The 20,819-nt window shown below is 36.3% G+C and overlaps 1 protein-coding gene across 1 annotated transcript in view; it reads left to right on the top strand.

Moving 5' to 3' along the window:
* Positions 1-20,819, top strand: part of shank3a (SH3 and multiple ankyrin repeat domains 3a) — a 320,891-nt gene that overhangs the window by 78,370 nt on the left and 221,702 nt on the right. The window contains 3 exon segments of the mRNA XM_056478459.1: positions 4,718-4,826; positions 13,357-13,508; positions 16,796-16,963. Of these exon segments, the coding sequence (XP_056334434.1) occupies positions 4,718-4,826; positions 13,357-13,508; positions 16,796-16,963 (429 nt within the window).

The raw sequence follows: 20,819 nt of genomic DNA, 5'->3' as shown, positions 1-20,819 counted from the left end.
CTTTCATTATCCACAATATTGTTCAGTCACAGTTACGATGGGATTTCAGTGGGATTTCGAGGCGATAGTTGTACTCCAGCTGAAAATGTGTGGAAATATTAGTCGGTACGTGGACAGAGCTGTGATATTACACTATGATTTGTTCTTCTCATAGCAGAAAAGCTGTTTGGTTTGCCACCATCCAATGAGTTTACTCTCATCAAATAACCACTAGAGGTTTTTAAGCCCGGCTCGCAACACAAACACACACACTGTCTCTCTCTTTCTCTCTCTCTCTCTCTTTGCCAACAATTCTTTTGTATCCCATCTCCATAACAACAGTGTGAGTGGCCGAGAGCGAGAGCGGGCAGAGAGAGTGAGTTTCTAATATTCACCGCATGGAAAGGCGGAGCTGCGGAGAGCATGTGTGAGTGAGTGTGTGTGAGAGAAACGGAGATGCTCAGATGGTAGTGTGTGTCGGGGTGGAATCAGGGCGGTGTGATGACTTGAAGCACATCAGAGTAGATGAAGACGCAGGAGATCAGCTAACGCCACACATGGTGAGAAACCCACACCTTTACTTGCTGTTGGCAGGGGACAGGTGTTAGAGAGAGAGAGAGAGAGTGTGTGTGTGTGTGTGTGTGTGTGTGTGTGTGTGTGTGTGTGTGTGCGTGTGTGTGTGTGCGTGTGTCCGTGCGTTTGCGCGTGTGTGTGTGTGTTTGGCCAGCCTCGATCTTCAGAGGGGGTTTATGTAACAGGCTGCAAGACCAGACATGGTAAGATACAGTAGAGCTACACTAATGTAATACTACTGTGTGTGTGTGTGTTGGATTCTTGGTGGACTCCTTTGTTTTTAGGTTGGGGAAAATAACTTTCAACTGAATCTAATGTTTGCATTTTTTTACATTAAAAAGTATTTTGACTTGTATATGAGTGTGTTTATTTGTGAACTGTTTATTAAAAGCACATCAGTCTTAGTCAATGCATGATGCACTTTAAAAATAATATTGTTTGGATTTACTCTTCATTTTAATTAGGGGTACACACTATTACTACAGATATAACATCTATAGAATGTGACATTAAAAAGCTACACTGAAAACAATTATTCATTAGATTTACTAATTTTTTCCAGTAACTGGTTGCAAACTATTTATATGGGGTGAATTTAAACAAATGAACAAATTAAGTTGAACATTAGTACATTTAGTTTGTTTGTTTAAATTCAGCCCATATACATTGTTTGCAACCAGTTACTTAAAAAAAATTAATTGAATGAATCATTTATTTAAGTTTTTTAATCCAGAAAGTATTGATAGCGCTTCACTTTTTCCACATTGTTTATGTTACAGCCTTATTCCAAATGGATCAAATTCATTTATTTCCTCAAAATTCTATAACACAATACCCCATAATGACAATGTGAAAAAGATTTTATGAAATTGTTGCAAATTTATTAAAAATAAACCTGTCAATACACCTCAATACTTTGTTGAAGCACCTTTGGCAGCATTACAACCTCAGTCTTTTTTTAATATGATGCCACAAGCTTGGCACACCTGTCTTTGGGAATTTTTGCCCATTCCTCTTTGCAGTACCTCTCAAGCTCTATCAGGTTGGATGGGAAGCGAGAGTATACAGCCATTTTCAGATCTCTCCAGACATGTTCAATAGGGTTTAGGTCTGGGCTCTGGCTGGGCCACTCAAGGGACATTCATTGAGTTGTTGTGAAGCCACTCCATTGATATTTTTGGTGGTGTGCTTTGGTGATTGTCCTGCTGGAAGATGAACCGTCGCCCCAGTCTGAGGTCAAGAGCACTCTGAAGCAGGTTTTCATTCAGCATGTCTCTGTACATTGCTGCATTCATTTTTCCTCTGTCCTGACTAGTCTTCCTGTTCCTGCTGCTGAAAACCTCCCCACAGCATGATCCTAAAACCACCATGCTTCACTGTAGGGATGGTATTAGCCTGGTGATGAGCGGTGCCTGGTTTTCTCCAAATGTAATGCCTGGCATTCACTCCAAAAAGTAAAATTTTAGTCTCATCAGAATTTTGTTTCTTATGGTCTGAGAGTCCTTCAGATGCCTTTTGGCAAATTCCAGGCAGGGTTTGGCTTCCGTCTGGCCACTCTACCATACAGGCCCGATTGGTAGATTGCTGCACAGATGGTTGTCCTTCTATAAGTTTCTCCTCTCTCCACAGAAGAACGCTGGAGCTCAGACAGAGTTAACATTGGGTTATTGATCACCTCCCTGACTAAGGCCCTTCTCCCCCGATCACTCAGCTTAGATGACCGGCCAGCTCTAGGAAGAGTCCTGTTGGTTCCAAACATCTTCCACTTACAGATGATGGAGGCCATTGTGCTCATTGGAACTTTCAGAGCAGCAGAAATTCCCCAGCCTTGTGCCTCGAGAAAATCCTGTCCTCTGAGGTCTACAGACAATTCCTTTGTCTTCATGCTGGTTTTTGCTTTGACATGCACTGTCGACCCTGGAACATCAGCTGAATTCACCACAGGTGAACTCCAATTAAACTGCTGAAACATCTTAGGAATGATCAGTGGAAACAGAATGTACCTTAGCTCAATTTAGAGTTTCACGGCAAAGGTACATGTGATTTTTCAGTTTTTTTATTTTAAAAAATTTGCAACAATTTCATAAAATCTTTTTCACATTGTCTTTATGGGGTATTGTGTGTAGAATTTTAGGAATAAACGAATTGAAACAATTTGGAATAAGGCTGTAACATAAAAAAATGTCGAAACAGTAAAGCGCTATGAATACTTTCCGGATGCACTGTACATGTTATATCTGTAGTAATATTGTCAACTCCTAATTGTTATGTGGATAATTTTTTTCTAAAATAATTAGATAATTATTTGGACCATTAGTTAGGAATTCAATAAATCTAAGAGACAAAGATGCTCATTTCAGGTTTTTGTTTGACCTAAAGTGACTTTGATTTTTTATCTCTGAAATTAGTGAGTTTAAATAAATTATTTATTACAACCATATTTTATAAACACTACCAGTCCAAAGTTGAATAAAATTTTTCAAAGAAAATTATTCTGTTCATCAAGAAAATGTATCATTTAATAAATGTAAAAAAAGAAAAGGTAAATTGTTAAATAATTATTAAAATATTAAATAACTGCTCTCTTATTGTATGTAGTTTCAAATTAAATTATTACTTCAGTCATTATTGCTTTTATTACTATTACTATAACAATTTAAAGGTCAAATTATTAGCCCCTTTTAAGCTATTTTTTTTCGACTGTCTTAAGAACAAACCATCATTATACAATAACTTGCCTAGTTACCCTAACCTGCCTAGTTAACCTAATTAACCTAGTTAGAAGCCTTTAACGTCACTTTAAGCTGTATAGAAGTGTCTTGAAAAATATCTAGTCAAATATTATTTACTGTCATCATGGCAAAGATCAAATAAATCAGTTATTAGACATGAGTTATTAAAATTTTATGTTTAGAAATGTGTTGAAAAAATCTTCCTCTCCCTTAAACAGAAATTGGGGAAAAAGTAAACGGGCTAAAAAATCTGACTTCAACTGTATATATATCAATTTGTATATATTCACTCATTTCATTTGATAAAGTTAACTGTTGGGTTTTACAATGGGTACTGCATTTAAATTTAAATGAACTACTTGTCTGTTAGAAAAATATGTTCTAAGGTATGAATGTCAGTAGTATGAATGGAACTCTGCTGTACTACATTCGCCATTTTGTTATCACATGACCTACCCACATCAGTTGCATCGCTTCACTCCCATTCATGAATTCTCTCATGGTGCATCATGGGATAGTTAACCATATTTGGATTTCACATATATAAAATATGTCATATGCATATAAATAAATATTGCAAAACTGTTTTGCATATAGATATTTTCAACAACTGATATGTATATATGCATTCAAATATCAGCTAGCATTTTATATATGTTCATATATGACCATATTCTTCGCATATATATTCATTTTTTTTCATTTTTTTTTGTTTCTTTCTTATGGTGGAGTCATGAACACTCACCTTAACTGAGGCAAGTGAGGCCTGCAGTCCTTTGTATGTTGTTGTGAGTTCTTTGTGTGACCTCTTGAATAGTTGTTACTAAGTTTTATGGGTAATTTTGGTCAGCCAACCATTTCTGGGAAGGTTCTCCACTGAGCCATGTTTTTGCCATTTGCAGATAATGACTGTTGTTCACTGCAGTCCTAAAGCTTTAGAAATGGCTTTATAACCTTTTCTAGACTGGTAGATCTCAATGATTTTCTTTTTTATTGTTTTTGAATTTATTTGGATCTCAGCATGATGTCAAGCTTTTGAGGATCTTTTGGTCTACTTTGTCAGGCAGGTTCTATTTATTAATTGCAAACTGGTGTGGCAGTAATCAGGCCTCAATGTGGCTTAAAAATTTAACTAGAGCTGTCATTGAGTGTATTTTAAACTATTGCTATATGATATTAAACAATGCATTAAAGATCAGGAATTGTGCATCAAGCACTCTTCTAATGCATTTATTAAGGCTTTCGTCTACGTATCCCCGAAAAGCTAAAATTAAAGTCCTTTCTGTGGAGTAGTGTGGAGCTTATTCCATCTCGGTTTCTTCCGCTTGGGAAAACTCGTCTGTTTTTGCTTTTATCCTTCTTTTGCATTATTCAGTTTGCCTCACATCTCTCTCTCCCTCTCTTTCTTTCTGTCTCCTTTCTCATTCCCTCAGGCTAACTTGAAGAAGTTTATGGAATATGTTCAGCAGAGGAACGTTGAGAAGGTATCAAAGTTTCTGGAGAAAGGGCTCGACCCAAACTACCACGACCCAGACACCGGAGGTAAGTGACACTGCACCACCTTTACTCAAGATTCACTAACATCTTCTGAATACACAGTCCTCTGTGTGTGTGCGCCTGTGTGTACATGTTGACTTTGCTCAGTACTGTTAAATTGGTGCCATGACCCGATCTCGCAGCGTTTATCTCTTGGCTTTGGGTCAGTCCACAGCTGAATTGAAACTGAAGAACTCTTGCTTGCCGCACAGGGGATAGTAGAGATCTGTTTGGACCCCTAAGTCAATGATTCTTTTGGTAGATTTGATGTCTCCTTGAAAGGTAATAATAAAAAAAATAAGAAAGATTCATTTAAATAATATTATATAAAATTATATTATATTATATTATATTTATTATATTATATTATATTATATTATATATATTATATTATATTAATTATTATATTATATTATATTATATTATATTATGGCAAAACACAGCATAATATAACACAGCAAGAAGGTTGGCTGGTTCGAGCCTCGCGGGGTCAGTTTGGCATTTCTGTGTGGCAGCGTTTAAAAAAGAACTAACCTCTGGACTAGGGCTGCAGCTGATGATTATTTAAAAAAAACGATTAATCTGTCTATTATTTTTCCGATTAATCAATAAATCGAATAAAAAAAAGAAAAGTATTGATTTTCAACCCTTTATTCAAAAAAAAACTAAAATTTTTAGAAACTGGCACAAACCTGTTGTCCTTGAACAATATCCCTGAAGAGCTGTTATAATAATAATAATAATAATAATAATAAATAATAATAAATAATAATAATAATAATAAGAATAATAATAATAATAATAAACGAACTTAGTAGTTTTGTCCTGTTTTCAATCCAATATATAAAAAAATGGTTAAATCAAGATACATACTGAAAACGCAGGAAAACAGCATAAAAAATTATGTCTGTTTTCCACCTCAAAATTGATTGTTTGCTTAAATCAAACAAATTATTTGCTAAAGGGTAAGAAAAACAATCTTAATGAGATATAATCTCAAACAGAAGTTTTAAGCATCACTTAATTTTCTTATGCTATTTTTCTTGTCTCGTCTTGATTTAAGATTTTTTTAGAAATTTGGACTGGAAACGAGACGAAATAACTAAGTAAGAAAAGCTTTTTTGCAGTGTCACTATACTGACAACAGATGGAAAAAAGATCCAAAGAAGGCGAGTAATAAAAATGTGTCTTTAGTCTTGCTATGCAAGACTAGAAAAAACTATACTAAAAGTAACTATACCACCCACTGCTGTACATCTGTTATTACCCTTTCACTGGTGAGTTAAAAAATTCTTTCTTACCCCGGGAGTGAGTTTTGTTAGGTGATCACTATTTTAAAACGTTCACCTTTACTGTATGTGTTTTTGTGGCAATGCGTAGCTATAGCGCTGTATGACAGATGTATCCCTTTTATTATACTTTTCTGTTTTAATACAAATTATATAAGTATTATTGTTTAATGACAATTAGAGTGTTTTTGTTGTTTAAAAGATGTTTAAATGATCTTGATCGTGATCTATAACGTGAGATGGGCATCACCATGTTTACTTGCTGCCGCCGCATACCTTATTCATAAAAGCAATACACACAGATTTCATCACGTAAATTCACCAGTTACTCAGAAAAATGCATGCAGGCAAGTGGCTGGTCAGGTGGGAGAGGAATAAATTAAACTTTATTGTTACTTTCACTATATGATATGAATAATACACATTGGTAAATAATATTTGAATGGATTGCTAGACTTCCAAAGACGTTCTTGTGAGTTTTACAAACTGTAAATCTATTGTTTCACTAATACTTGTGTGTATATTAAACATTTACACTTGTGTGTATTTACATGTCTAAAACTTCAACAAAGACTGGATCATAGCCATGGTGCTCCTGTCACACTTTAGCATATTGGCCGTTATCACACTTTTTTTTTTTATTTATTGTGAAATGCTCCCACACTTGGGTCGCACAGACTTCTCTGCCTTCGCCATGTATTTTCCTCTCGTTTTTTTTGCTCTGTCCTGTCTATGAGGCGCAGAACTCTGCTGGCATCAGAGCGTGAGAGAGGCAGAGTGTGTTCACTCCGCTCTACGCTCAAAGTTATTTTAATAATCAAACGTCTCCGCGTCACATGACACAAAGAATCGCTTATGAAATTCATTGCCTTTAGCTTTTAGTAATCGATTTTAATCAATTTTTATTCGGATTCATTGTTGCAGCCAATGCTTCTGTTACCTTTTTGTAGACCGTAGTTTTTAGCATGCACCTTAGATTATGGTGTGCCTAATGTATGGGTTAAGTACATAAATAGACCCCGTAATTGAGACGCTGCGTCTTATAATTCGGTGCGCCTTATGGTGCAGAAAATACAGTTTATACATATATATTATGCACATATTTATAATACATATTATATCCATTTATTTATATATAGATATATATATATATATTATATATATATATATATATATATATATTATATATATATATATATATATATATACATATAGTATATATATATATATATATATATATATATATATATATATATATATATATATATTATATACATATAGTATATATATAATGCCATAGTATATTATATATAGTAATATATACTATATATATATATATATATATAGATATATATATATTATGTATAGATATATATATATATATCTATATATATATATATATATATATATATATATGTATATATATATATATATATATATATATAGTATATATATATATATATAGTATATATAGTATTATATATATATATGTATATATAGTATATTTCTTTCTTATTGCTGTCATTGCCAAATATTTCTTTTAATTAATGATCAAAAATAATTGGAACTGAAATTAATAATAATAATAGTAATAATAATAATATAATAATAATAATACAGATTTTAGTTGTAAAATATATTTTAAAAACATTATTCAAGGCATTTTTATTTGTTTTATTTATTTATTTTTATTTATTTATTTTATTTTATTTTATTTTATTTTATTTATTTTATTTTAGTTTAGTTTATTTTATTTTTTTTATTTTTATTTTATTTTATTTTATTTTATTTTATTTTATTTTATTTATTTTAATTTATTTTATTTTTTATTTTATAATTCCAACACTGTTATCATTTCTTCAAAAAATAGAAAAATGTAAGAAATATAATAAGAAAATATAAATATGGCTTTTAGCTACTACACTGTAATAACTATTATGTAAAATATTAGCCAAAATAATAATGATATCTTTTTCAAAACTCATCAGAGACATTTAAAATTGCCCATCCATCACAGATTATTTTTCCCAAATCAGTTTTTTGCCATAATCAGATCTCATTCATATATGTAAAGAGACATTTCAAAATAAACATATTTCATTAAACATTAAGCATTGATAACTTATAAAGCCTCATTACAGTTTCAATTACAGTGAAAGAAGAGAGAAAGTGTTCTGCGTGAATGATGAACTGCAATCAAGTTTGACCTCCCTCAGTGCAACATGAAGAAAAGATACCTTCTATGCAAATTCCCTCATACTTATTCAGATTTATTCATGTGTTTGTTTGGAACGGGTTTAGGACTGACCTCTGGTCACACTGATGGACAGGAATTGAAGAGTTTGTGTTTGTAAACACGTGTGTAACTGTTACAGATAGAGCATCCGCGACCTCCCGCTTGTGTAGCATTTCAAAATCTGTGTCCAGCTGTCTGGAGACAGAAGCAGAACAATCTGACCACAGTCTATGTATTGTTGACCTTTTGCGGAAAAGAAAAACACCAGAACAGAATGATGGAATCGAGATGAAACACTTTGGCAAAAAACAAACACACAAAACAAACAAAAAAATCAGTGAAAATGACTTTGTAATCAGTTATCAATAGAAAAACACAGATCGACCAGCCAGAAAACAGTTCTTTTGTTTGATAAAAAATAAACACAATCTTCAAAAACAATTTCTACGGTAATGTCCTTGTAATGCATATTAAATACTAGCACAGCTGCTTTTGTAAGGAAACACTTGTACAGTATTCTTCCTTTTCTATAAGTGCCACCTACTTTCAGAGACTGAAGTTCCATTTTTATTCAGCCTGTCTACTGTTTTTTTTTTTTGCTTGCTTTAAGAAAAAACTCCTTTTTATTCCTTTTTTGGGAAATATGCCTCCTCTACAAATAAACAGTTGAGTTTTACCATTTTTGATTTCAGTCAACCGATCTCCAGTGGCCTCAAGTACAAAGACTTGCGTTGAATTAATACTAAAACATTGCGTACGGACAAAACTGTAAATATGCAGATGTATGAAACTCTGCGTACGCTGAATCCCACACATATTCTCTTTGTACATCTGAATTAACGTGAAACTAAGTGCACGTGCACGAGTGCAAAACCCCTCCCTGCCTTCTCCCCATAATAAATATGGTAATAATGACTCTACTTTGGCAAAACCAAGCGAAAAATCAATGGCAAAAGCAAGCAAAAAGAGAAACTTCACAGAATGTGAATTGGAGGTGCTCCTATCGGAGGTAGACCGAAGAAAAAATTTATTATTTGCAATTTTGTCCTTTGGAATTAATAACAAAAGTAAAAAAAATAAAGCGGGAGAGTTTAGCTGACGCGGTTAATGCAGTGGGGTCTGAACATCGCACTGTGAGTGAATTAAAAAAGAAATGGTCCGATATAAAGGTGCACGTTAAGAGAAGAACAGCGGCGCACCGTCAAAAGTGTGGACCGAACAGGCGGGGGAGCAGGGGATGCTAAACTAACACCTTTTGAGCAGAGAGTTGCCTCAATTGTGAGCGACACTTTAGCTGTCTGGTGTAGTTTCTGTGTCTGTGGGAGGCACAGATGTATTAGAGAAACACTTTGTTATGGCAGTATAGCAGCACCCTTTCACTCTTATCAAGGCAGCGCCACCAGCATTTCAGCTGCCCAATCGCCCGCTCTACAACTGACTGAGTGCGAGAATAGGTATCATATGTCAGTTTGTGGGTTGTTGAGGGGGGTTAACAGCCACGTGTTTAAAGGATAACCGCGGTTTCCTGATATGCAGTTAAATAATTGCGCTCAATAAAATAAAATAAGGCGACGCAGTGGCGCAGTAGGTAGTACTGTCGCCTCACAGCAAGAAGGTTGCTGATTCGAGCCTTGGCTGGGTCAGTTGGCATTTCTGTGTGGAGTTTGCATGTTCTCCCTGTGTTCGCGTGGGTTTCGTCCGGGTGCTCCGGTTTCCCCCACAGTCCAAAGACATGTGGTACAGGTGAATTGGGTAGGCTAAAATTGTCCATAGTGTATGAGTGTGAATGAGTGTGTGTGGATGTTTCCCAGAGATGGGATGCGGCTGGAAGGGCATCCGCTGCGTAAAACAAATGCTGGATAAGTTGGCGGTTCATTCCGCTGTGGCGATCCCAGATTAATAAAGGGACTAAGCCGACAAGAAAATGAATGAATGAATGAATGAATGAATGAATGAATGAATGAAAATAAAATAAAAAAAACTTAGCTGGAATAATATCTTTAAATATATCACTCACCAAGAAGCCACCCAATCCGCACCCTGCCACCTTGAAACCTCATCCCAACCATGCTGTTTGTGAGGATGAATTAATCATGGATTGACCAAGGCCACCTTGCTACAATATTTGTTAAGCGCATTTGAGCATTTGAGCATTACATATTATTTGCACATTTATTGACTTTTTGTGCGTACGCAGCATTGATAAATGAGGCCCCAGGTCTGGCGGGAGCACTTTTAGCTTGGCTTAGCTTAGCATAAATCACTGACTCAAATTAGACCATAAGCATCTCACTCAAAATATTACAAAAAGAGTTTCAATGAATTTCTTATTTTAAAGCTTGACTCTTCTGTTACAATAGCCCATGTCATGTAGTGGTACCGGTAAATATCTAGAAGTTTACCGGAACAACTTGAATAAATTGAAAAAAAGCGATGTTCACACAGCCAAGGACATTCCAGGATTTTTCCGTAAAGGAACATTTACACATTTATTCCAAAATACAAGTAAATTCTGACATCATTCTCCAAAGCTTAGCTCTAAACGGCTGTGCTTGTATTAAACATGAATGGGGTCAGTCTTTTTCTTGATGGTTTCACTTTTATTTAAAACCTTAGCACTCATGTAGCTGATTTTGCCCCAGAGACGGTCCAAATAACAAGAAAAAAATCTGCTAACATTACAATAGTGCTAACTGCAGCTAAAAAGAGTCTTGTTTACACATTTGACAACATTACAAATTCTGATGGTTATTGTGAACAACATCGATAAAAAGCACACTTTCGCATATCGAGATGTCCATTTCAGTTCCGGAGTGCTCCTTCACATGCACACGCGTCATGCAGAGCTGGCAGGTAAACTAATTTTTTCCACAGTTGGGTCTAAGAAGGAGCATAGAAACGTTATCCAACTAACAAGCAGCAGCTAATTTTGTCTGGAGAAGGATTTAAATTGTTTATTTTCATAAACAACGCAGATGTGAATTCATTTGATTGGCTGGAGTAGATGTCTCATGTCAGTGCGTTCTAAGCGTGAACGCGCTCTTTTGTCAATTTTCTTTCTGCGTTCACACAATGCAGTTTTCCCGGCAAATTACCGGTAATGTTCCAACTTCTCTTTCCGGAAAATTACCAAAAGATTCTACTGTTTTTTTCAAAAAGGTCCTGTTTACACCTGGTCCCTTTCTGGAAATTGCCGGTAATTTTCATAAATGTCTGTATGTGTGAAAGGGGCTAATGTGTACTAAGACCGACGGAAAAGTTGCTATTTTCTAGGTCGATATGGCTAGAAACAATACTCTTGATTTAGCCATATCAACCAAGAAAATAGCAACTTCTAAACTTTTCAACCCATCTTATTACACAAATAATCCACAAAAGAGCCAAGCTTTAAATAGGAAAATGATTGAAATTCTTTTGAATTTTTTTCATTGAGATGCTAATGGTCTAATCCAATTCAATGATTTATGCTAAGCTAAGGAATCAGCTGAATGGATTCAGAAAATTGTAAAGCTCTGCTTAACCCTAGACATAGGGTAAAATGATTTTGGGTACTTAAGGTAAAATTAACTCTAGGTTAAAATGAGCCTATTACCAAAAAAAGAAGTGCTGTTCCTTTAAAAAAGAAGTGCTGTTCCTTTAAAAAAGAAGTGCTATTCCTTTAAAAAAGAAGTGATATTCCTTTAAAAAAGAAGTGATATTCCTTTAAAAAAAGAAGTGCTGTTCCTTTAAAAAAAAGAAGTACTGTTCCTTTAAAAAAAGAAGAACTGTTCCTTTAAAAAAAGAAGTGCTGTTCCTTTAAAAAAGAAGTACTGTTCCTTTAAAAAAAAGAAGTGCTGCTCCTTTAAAAAAAAGAAGTACTGTTCCTTTAAAAAAAGAAGAACTGTTCCTTTAAAAAAAAGAAGTACTGTTCCTTTAAAAAAAGAAGTACTGTTCCTTTAAAAAAAAGAAGTGCTGCTCCTTTAAAAAAAAGAAGTACTGTTCCTTTAAAAAAAGAAGAACTGTTCCTTTAAAAAAAAGAAGTACTGTTCCTTTAAAAAAAAGAAGTGCTGTTCCTTTAAAAAAAGAAGAACTGTTCCTTTAAAAAAAGAAGTGCTTTTCCTTTAAAAAAAAGAAGCACTGTTCCTTTAAAAAAAGAAGTGCTTTTCCTTTAAAAAAGAAGAACTGTTCCTTTAAAAAAAGAAGTACTGTTCCTTTAAAAAAAAAGAAGTACTGTTCCTTTAAAAAAGAAGTACTGTTCCTTTAAAAAAAAGAAGTACTGTTCCTTTAAAAAAAAGAAGAACTGTTCCTTTAAAAAAAGAAGTACTGTTCCTTTAAAAAAAGAAGTGCTGTTCCTTTAAAAAAAGAAGAACTGTTCCTTTAATAAAAGAAGTGCTGTTCCTTTAAAAAAGAAGTGCTGTTCCTTTAAAAAAAAGAAGAACTGTTCCTTTAAAAAAAGAAGTACTGTTCCTTTAAAAAAAGAACTGTTCCTTTAAAAAAAGAAGTGCTGTTCCTTTAAAAAAAGAAGTGCTGTTCCTTTAAAAAAAAGAAGAACTGTTCCTTTAAAAAAAGAAGTACTGTTCCTTTAAAAAAAGAACTGTTCCTTTAAAAAAAGAAGTGCTGTTCCTTTAAAAAAAGAAGTGCTGTTCCTTTAAAAAAGAAGTGCTGTTCCTTTAAAAAAGAAGTACTGTTCCTTTAAAAACAGAAGTACTGTTCCTTTAAAAAAAGAAGTGCTGTTCCTTTAAAAAAGAAGTACTGTTCCTTTAAAAACAGAAGTGCTGTTCCTTTAAAAAAAATGTGGAAATAAATCTGCATCATAATTAGCCAATCTGCATTTATCTACCGTATAAATAATAATCGTCAGTGCATCACTAGTCATCAAGTTTCAAAGAGCTGTGTAAACATTCTTCAAAACTTCTTCTTTTGCATTTCACTGACCAAAGCAATTGGATTTATTTTTTAATTTCAGTTTTTTTTAACCACTCTTTTTAAACAAACCATAAATGCACTGAAGCTGCTGTGTCTGTTTGAGCAGAATGTCCACTGACGATGGCGTCGCAGCTGGAAGGTTGTGCAGAGCTCATAAAGGTCCTGAAGAATGGAGGAGCTCACCTGGATTTCAGGACCAGAGACGGCATTACTGCCCTTCACAAAGCAGTCCGCACCAAGAACCACACAGCACTTATTGTGAGTAACGCACAAACACACTCGTCCTGCAGACAATAGAAGGAACATGGGGTTCTCATACACACTTGAAAGAGACAGAGTGTCTGTGTCTGTCCAGATATGAGTCATAGAGTGGCTCAAAGATGAAAAGCGTTCATTGACACCGAGCCGTATGAAAGCTTGTTGTGTTTTATAATGATCAGTGTAGAGGACTAGTTCAGATGTGTGTACAGATCTGGAGTTCAACTGAAAGAGGCATATCTGTAGTTTTCAGACCTCAGTTATATATTGATCATAATACAGTACTACGGATGGAGAGACACTTCTGTCTGTTGTTATCTGAGTAACTGTAAGCTTTGGGCTATATATATATATATATATATATATATATATATATATATATATATATATATATATATATATATATATATAAAGATGAAATATATATATATAGTTGAAGTCAGAATTAATAGCCCCCCTGAATTATAAGCCCACCTGTTTATTTTTTCCCCCAATTTCTGTTTAAGGGAGGGAAGAAAGATTTTTTTCAACACATTTCTAAACATAATAGTTTTAATAACTCATCTCTAATAACTGATTTATTTTATCTTTGCCATGATGACAGTAAATAATATTTGACTAGATATATTTCAAGACACTTCTGTACAGCTTAAAGTGACATTTAAAGGCTTAACTAGGTTAACTAGACAGGTTAGGGTAATTAGGCAAGTTATTGTATAGCAATGGTTTGTTCTGTAGACTATCGAAAAAATATAGCTTAAAAGGGCAAATAATTTTGACCTTCAAATGGTTCATAAAAAATTAAAAACGGCTTTTATTCTAGCTGAAAAAAGAACAACTAAGACTTTCTCCAGAAGAAAAGACATACTGTGAAAGTTTCCTTGCTCTGTTAAACATAATTTGGGAAATATTTAAGAAAGAAAAAAAAAATGGTGGGGGTGGGGGTGGGGGGTAATTATTCTGACATTAACAGTATATATTTTGTTGAAATGTTGTAGTTTGTAATTTTGTTTTGCAAAATTTTGCATGAATTAAAAGGTGTTATCGTTCCATTTCTAAAGATGTTCGGTTACTAAAATGTTATTTTAATAAATATATCTGTTTAATAAATCTGTTTTTTTAATATCCAAATTTATTAAACTACATATATTATTATTATTGATGTTTTTGATGTTTTTGATGTTGTTATTATTATTATTATTATTATTATTATTATTATTATTATTATTATTATTATTATGTAATTGAGGTATTTAAAAAGTTATATTTCACTAATATATATATATATATATATATATATATATATATATATATATATATATATATATATATATATATATATATATATATATATTGTTTTTTATTATTTTTATTATTATTATTATTTTATTTTTTTTACTTTTTTATTTTATTTAAAATTGTATTTTTAGGAATTGCAAAAACTACATAATATTTATTGTAAATTTTTTTTTACATTTTCTTAATTTTAAGTTTTCTAATATATATATATATATTTATATATATATATATATATATATATATATATATATATATATATATATATATATATATATATATATATTTAAAACATTTAGAAATGTTTTATTATTGTATGTTTTAAAAAAGGCAGAACAATCTAATTGCATATATTGTTAATATTATTATTATTAGTAGTAGTAGTAGTATTTTCTTTTTTATGTTTATTTAATTTATAATAACCCAGTTCATCATGCTTATCAGAAGAATATGGGAGACGTTACTTTAGCATAAAACTCTGTTCCTCTTACTCATTATACGGCTTGAACGTGAGCTCATAAAATGAGTCTTGGATGACTTGTCACAGCTCATAAATTGGCTTGGCTTTTAAGTCATCAGTTAGGAGTCTAGTCTCAGCCTCAGAAAACACACCCACATATGCTCATGCGGAGCTGTGTTTCAGCACATGGACATACATCCTAACATACACAGAGCCAGTTCACAGAGTAATCAAAAGAAGGGGGCAAATGCAAAGATTTTATTTACAATTCAAAAACACGCAATATCTATAAGCATACTGAACCATGGAGGTTGTACCAAATGGTTCAGTATTATACTGAGTGTTGCTGCATCCTAGTACCTACAGTAGAACACGATTTTGGGCGCAGCTATTCAATTCAATTCACCTTTATTTGTATAGCGCTTTCACAATGTAGATTGTGTCAAAGCAGCTTCACATAAAAGGTCATAGTAAATTGGAACAGTGTAGTTCAGTTTGTAGTGTTTAAATTCAGGTCAGTTTAGCTCAGTTCAGTGTGGTTTAATAATCACTACTGAGAGTCCAAACACTGGAGAGCAAATCCAACGATGTGCAGCTCTACAGATCCCAAACCATGCAAGCCAGTGGCGACAGCGGAGAGGGAAAAAACTTCACTAATGGCGGAAGTGAAGAAAAAACCTTGAGAGAAACCAGACTCAGTTGGGCACGACCATTTTAATTTCTCCGCTGGCCAAATGTCTTGTGCAGAACTGCAGTCTCAGTGGCGGATGCTGGAAGCTGGCCTCAGCGAAGACTCGTCTGTCCCTGGAGCGTCACAGGAATCAGTCTCATGTTCTCCACTCCTCCATGACCACCACAGTAGCTACTCAGGATACGGCCTGGTCCAGGATATGGAAACCTTGGGATCATCTCGTCGTTGGTCTTGGATCGAATCAGTGACTCTGCATAGTCTGAGGGCCTCGGGAAGAATATCCCCAGGTGGAAATGGAGAATAAAGAGAATAATTAGCGTAGCTGCTGTTCATATTGTTTATAAACAAGATGCAGAAACCTGTGTGGAAACCCGCTAAGTGGTGCACTGAGTGTATGCTTTACTAAACAGATAGGTCTTTAATCTAGTTTAATCTGTAAACTACTGTATAGTCTTACAACTCTTTCGCCGAGCTCGTCACATTTATTTGTAAGGTATTTTAGAATGGTTTGACTAACGGTTTTGCCCTGGTGTAAAGATATAATTTCTGTGAAAATTGGGCTGACGGTATAGGAATTCAGGAAACATAGTTTTGATTGAAGGAATCAGAATTTTGTTTCTAGATTGTGTGGTTCAAAATAAAATTAGTAAAACTTACAACGCTCATGGTGCTAGAGGGATTAAGTTTGAGTCTCCATATTGATATAATAAATCTTCAGACTGTCTTCTATCTGTGTGCCAGATTTCAGATTTCACAACTCACTTTTTATCCTACTTTTCTAAGTCAGTAGCAGAAGAAAAAGAATTGCATGATTACAGAGGGTCTGATCTGTGTGTGCAGACGCTGCTGGATCTGGGAGCCTCTCCGGATTACAAGGACAGTCGAGGCCTGACTCCTCTGTATCACAGCTCTATGGTGGGGGGCGACCCATACTGCTGCGAACTCCTGCTGCACGATCATGCTCAGGTGGGCTGCATGGATGAGAACGGCTGGCAGGAGATTCACCAGGTAACACGCTTGACAAACTGTCAGTAGAGCTGCTTTAAAACAGTGGCGGTGTTTGAAAGCTAAAAAATGCTGCTTTGAAGGATGCATTGCAACTGCCTATACTTTCAGACACAGCCAGTGTATATTGTCAAATGTGCTATATTAAAAGGATCGTTCACCCGAAAATGAAAATTGTGTGATACACTGTAAAACCCAACAGTCAACTTTATCAAATGAAATGAGTGTAGTGAACTCAAAGTTTACTGAAAGTTAATTCTACTCATTTGAAAAGAGTTTTGAACACAGTGTTGAAGGTAATGAGTTAATTTAATACCTCATTACTTCAACTTAAATAGAGTAAGTTCACAGTACTCATATAGATTAGCTTTTTTTAACTCAAATGGTTTGGTACAATCAGTTTTCTCAAATGGTTTGAGTTGCCCTAACTTATTGGGTTTTACAGTACTCATTTGGTTTGAGTTCTCTTCATTTATTTGGTTTTACTTTGCTCAAATTGCTTCTTTTACTCAAATGAATTAAGTTCAAAGTACTCATATAGATTAGTTTTTAACTTAAATGGTTTGTTTCAATCGGTTTCCATAAACGATTTGAGTTACCTTAACTTATTGGGTTTTACAGTATAGTTTACTCAACATTCATTTTTTTTTATTTGAGTTTCTTTCTTTGTTGAATGCAATAAAAGCAGTTTAGAATTTTTTTTCTTCCATAGTTTCCATCTTTTTTAAATTCTACTATGGAAGTGCAACCAGCATTCTTCCAAATTATCTTCTTCTGTGTTTAAGTTGTGTTTTCATTTTTGGGTTAGCTACCCCTTTAATCAGTTTGACATCCAAACTGTGTTTTATACATAATCTGAGCAAATAATCAGGATAAAAATAATGCATTATTATCTGTCATGGATTGGTCAGGCTCTCACGACCCCCACTCACGAAGATCACCATCACCTGACTTCTAATGAGCACACAGCTGCATCACATTCACGAGCACCAGATAAAAGCACAGCACTCCAGTCGCTCATTGTCCGGGCTCGTCTCGACGAAAGCGGACAACTGAGCGACCACTCAGCGTAGTCATCCTCAGCTAAAACAAACGATTTACTTACCTGTTCTCTTTGTATTCCTCCTAGTCTTCCTGGTCCTCCCGAATCGTCCTGTCTTCCAGTCCTTCCAAGTCTGTGTCATCCTCTGTCAGCTGTATCTGGTGTGTGCTGTCCATCCTCGTGTATTCCTGTTACCCAGCCACGGAGGAAAAGACCCCAACATCATTCCTGATCCTCCTGGCTATCCTTCATGTGCTCCTTGTTGTCATTTAATAAACACCCTAACGTTTCCTTACCTCTGTCTCCTGTCCGCTTCATAACAGAAGCCCGGACCCATAACGACGACAACATGAGCACCCCCGATCACCTTCAAGAGCTGGTGGACCAGTTGAAGCGGATTCTACAGCCACCAGCTCCACTTTCCAACGCACCACCAGCACCGAGCACTTCCGCCTCCACAGTTTCTTCTTCGGCCCTTCCTTCCAGTCCCATGGCCCGACCAGCGCCCTACTCAGGCGGAGCGGGGGAGTGCAATGGTTTTCTGTTACAATGTTCCCTCATATTCGAAATGCAACCTTCTCTATATCCCACAGATAAGTCGAAGATCGCCTACATCGTATCTCTACTCTCTGGACCTGCACTTAAATGGGCTGAGACGATCTGGAACCAAGCCGGGCCGGTCATGAATTCCATCACTACCTTCACGGAGTATTTCAAAGAGGTGTTTGGACGTTCTGATGGGGAAGTAGCCGCTGGAGAGCAGCTGTATCATCTAAAGCAAGGTACTCTATCTACACAGGAATATGCTCTCCGGTTTCGCACTCTAGCAGCTGCAAGTGGATGGAATGAGAGATCGTTGTTGACCACGTACCGGCTCGGCTTGGAACCCACTCTCCGAATCCAACTGGCCACATTAGATGATACAATGGGTCTGGAGAGATTCATCCAACATTCTCTCCGATGTTCCGATCGTCTCCGTTCCTATCAACAGGACACCATCACCCCCTCGTCTGCACTCCTCCAATCGCCTGAGTCAACAGCCTCTCCAGAACCAGAACCCATGATAATAGAGTCTGGAAGACTGACATCAGCGGAACGACAGAGGAGGCTGACCCGGGGTCTGTGTCTATACTGCGGTGTCAGTGGACACACCCGTATGGAGTGTCCCCTTCGTCCCATTCGGACTTCAGTGAGTGTATTCAGTACGAATATTGAACAATGTAAACCACTTACTACCACCGTACAAATAACTACTGCCTCTATTTCTCTCCTTGTCACAGCCCTCATCGACTCCGGGTCAGCAGGGAACTTCATCTCCCAATCCCTCTGTCGTCAACTCCACCTCCGTACTGAGGCGTCCTCGCATATATACCAGATACAACCGATAACCCAGTGCACTCGATCTTCGACCCGTATCCATCGACAATGCGAAGACATCCTTCTTCAAGTGGGGTTGTTACATCAAGAGAGGATTCAATTTCTGGTTCTGGAGGGTGCAAATATGGACATCATTCTAGGGCGCCCGTGGCTGGTGAAGCACGATCCCATCATCTCTTGGGGCACAGGAGAGATAAAGAAATGGGGATCTGGATGTACACCTGCCTGTTTTCCAAATCTCCCTCTTCAAGGTCGGAACCCCATTTCTTTGTTTGCAACATCGGTCGAGAGCCCTCCTGAGAAGCAGTCTATCCACATTCCTAAGGAGTACAGCTCCTTTCATGATGTCTTCTGCCCCAAGAGAGCTTCCCAGCTACCGCCGCATCGGCCATGGGACTGCGCGATCGACCTAGTTCCAGATGCCCAGTTGCCAAGAGGTAGGATCTACCCGCTCTCGCTTCCAGAGAATCAGGCAATGGAAGATTACATAAGGGAAGCTCTGAGTCAGGGGTACATACGTCACTCAAAATCACCAGCCGCCTCAAGCTTCTTCTTTGTGGCCAAGAAGGACGGAGGGCTGCGTCCATGCATCGACTACAGGGTCCTAAATAACGGTACAGTAAAATACCGATATCCCCTTCCTCTGGTACCAGCCGCTTTGGAACAGCTCCGAGAAGCTAAAGTCTTCACGAAATTGGACCTCCGCAGCGCGTATAATCTGATAAGAATACGTGAGGGGGACCAATGGAAGACAGCATTCGTGACCCCTACTGGCCACTATGAATATGAGGTCATGCCTTACGGTCTGGTCAACGCCCCCTCCGTATTCCAAAACTTCATTCATGAAGTCCTCCGGGAGTTTCTTCACCACTGTGTAATAGTGTACATAGATGACATCCTCATTTACTCCCGGAGTGAGGCCGAACATCGCCAACACGTTGCGGAGGTCCTACACACATTGAGAGAACATCACCTCTACCTCAAAGCGGAGAAATGCTCATTCCACCAGAAGTCGATTCATTTCTTGGGATACATCATTGACCAAACCGGTATACGTATGGATGGGAAGAAAATTGAGGCTGTTCTATCCTGGTCAGAACCCACTTCCATTAAGGAGCTCCAGAGGTTTCTTGGGTTTGCTAACTTTTATAGACGGTTTATCAAGGACTACAGCAGGATTACATCACCTCTCACTAATCTCCTCAAGGGTAAACCCAAAGGACTGGAGTGGACCAAAGAAGCAGCCGCAGCCTTCCGCCTTCTTAAGAAGGAGTTCACAAGGGCCCCACTCCTGACTCATCCTGACCCAAATCTTCCTTTCGTGGTGGAAGTGGACGCATCCACCACCGGCGTCGGGGCAGTATTATCTCAACATCATGATACACCGCCCCGACTGCATCCCTGTGCCTATTTCTCTCGGAAGTTGAGCCCGGCGGAGCA

This window comes from Danio aesculapii, chromosome 18, assembly GCF_903798145.1.
Source record: "Danio aesculapii chromosome 18, fDanAes4.1, whole genome shotgun sequence".
In the NCBI taxonomy this organism is placed as follows: Eukaryota; Metazoa; Chordata; class Actinopteri; order Cypriniformes; family Danionidae; genus Danio; species Danio aesculapii.
This window is presented reverse-complemented; position numbering and strand designations above follow the sequence as displayed.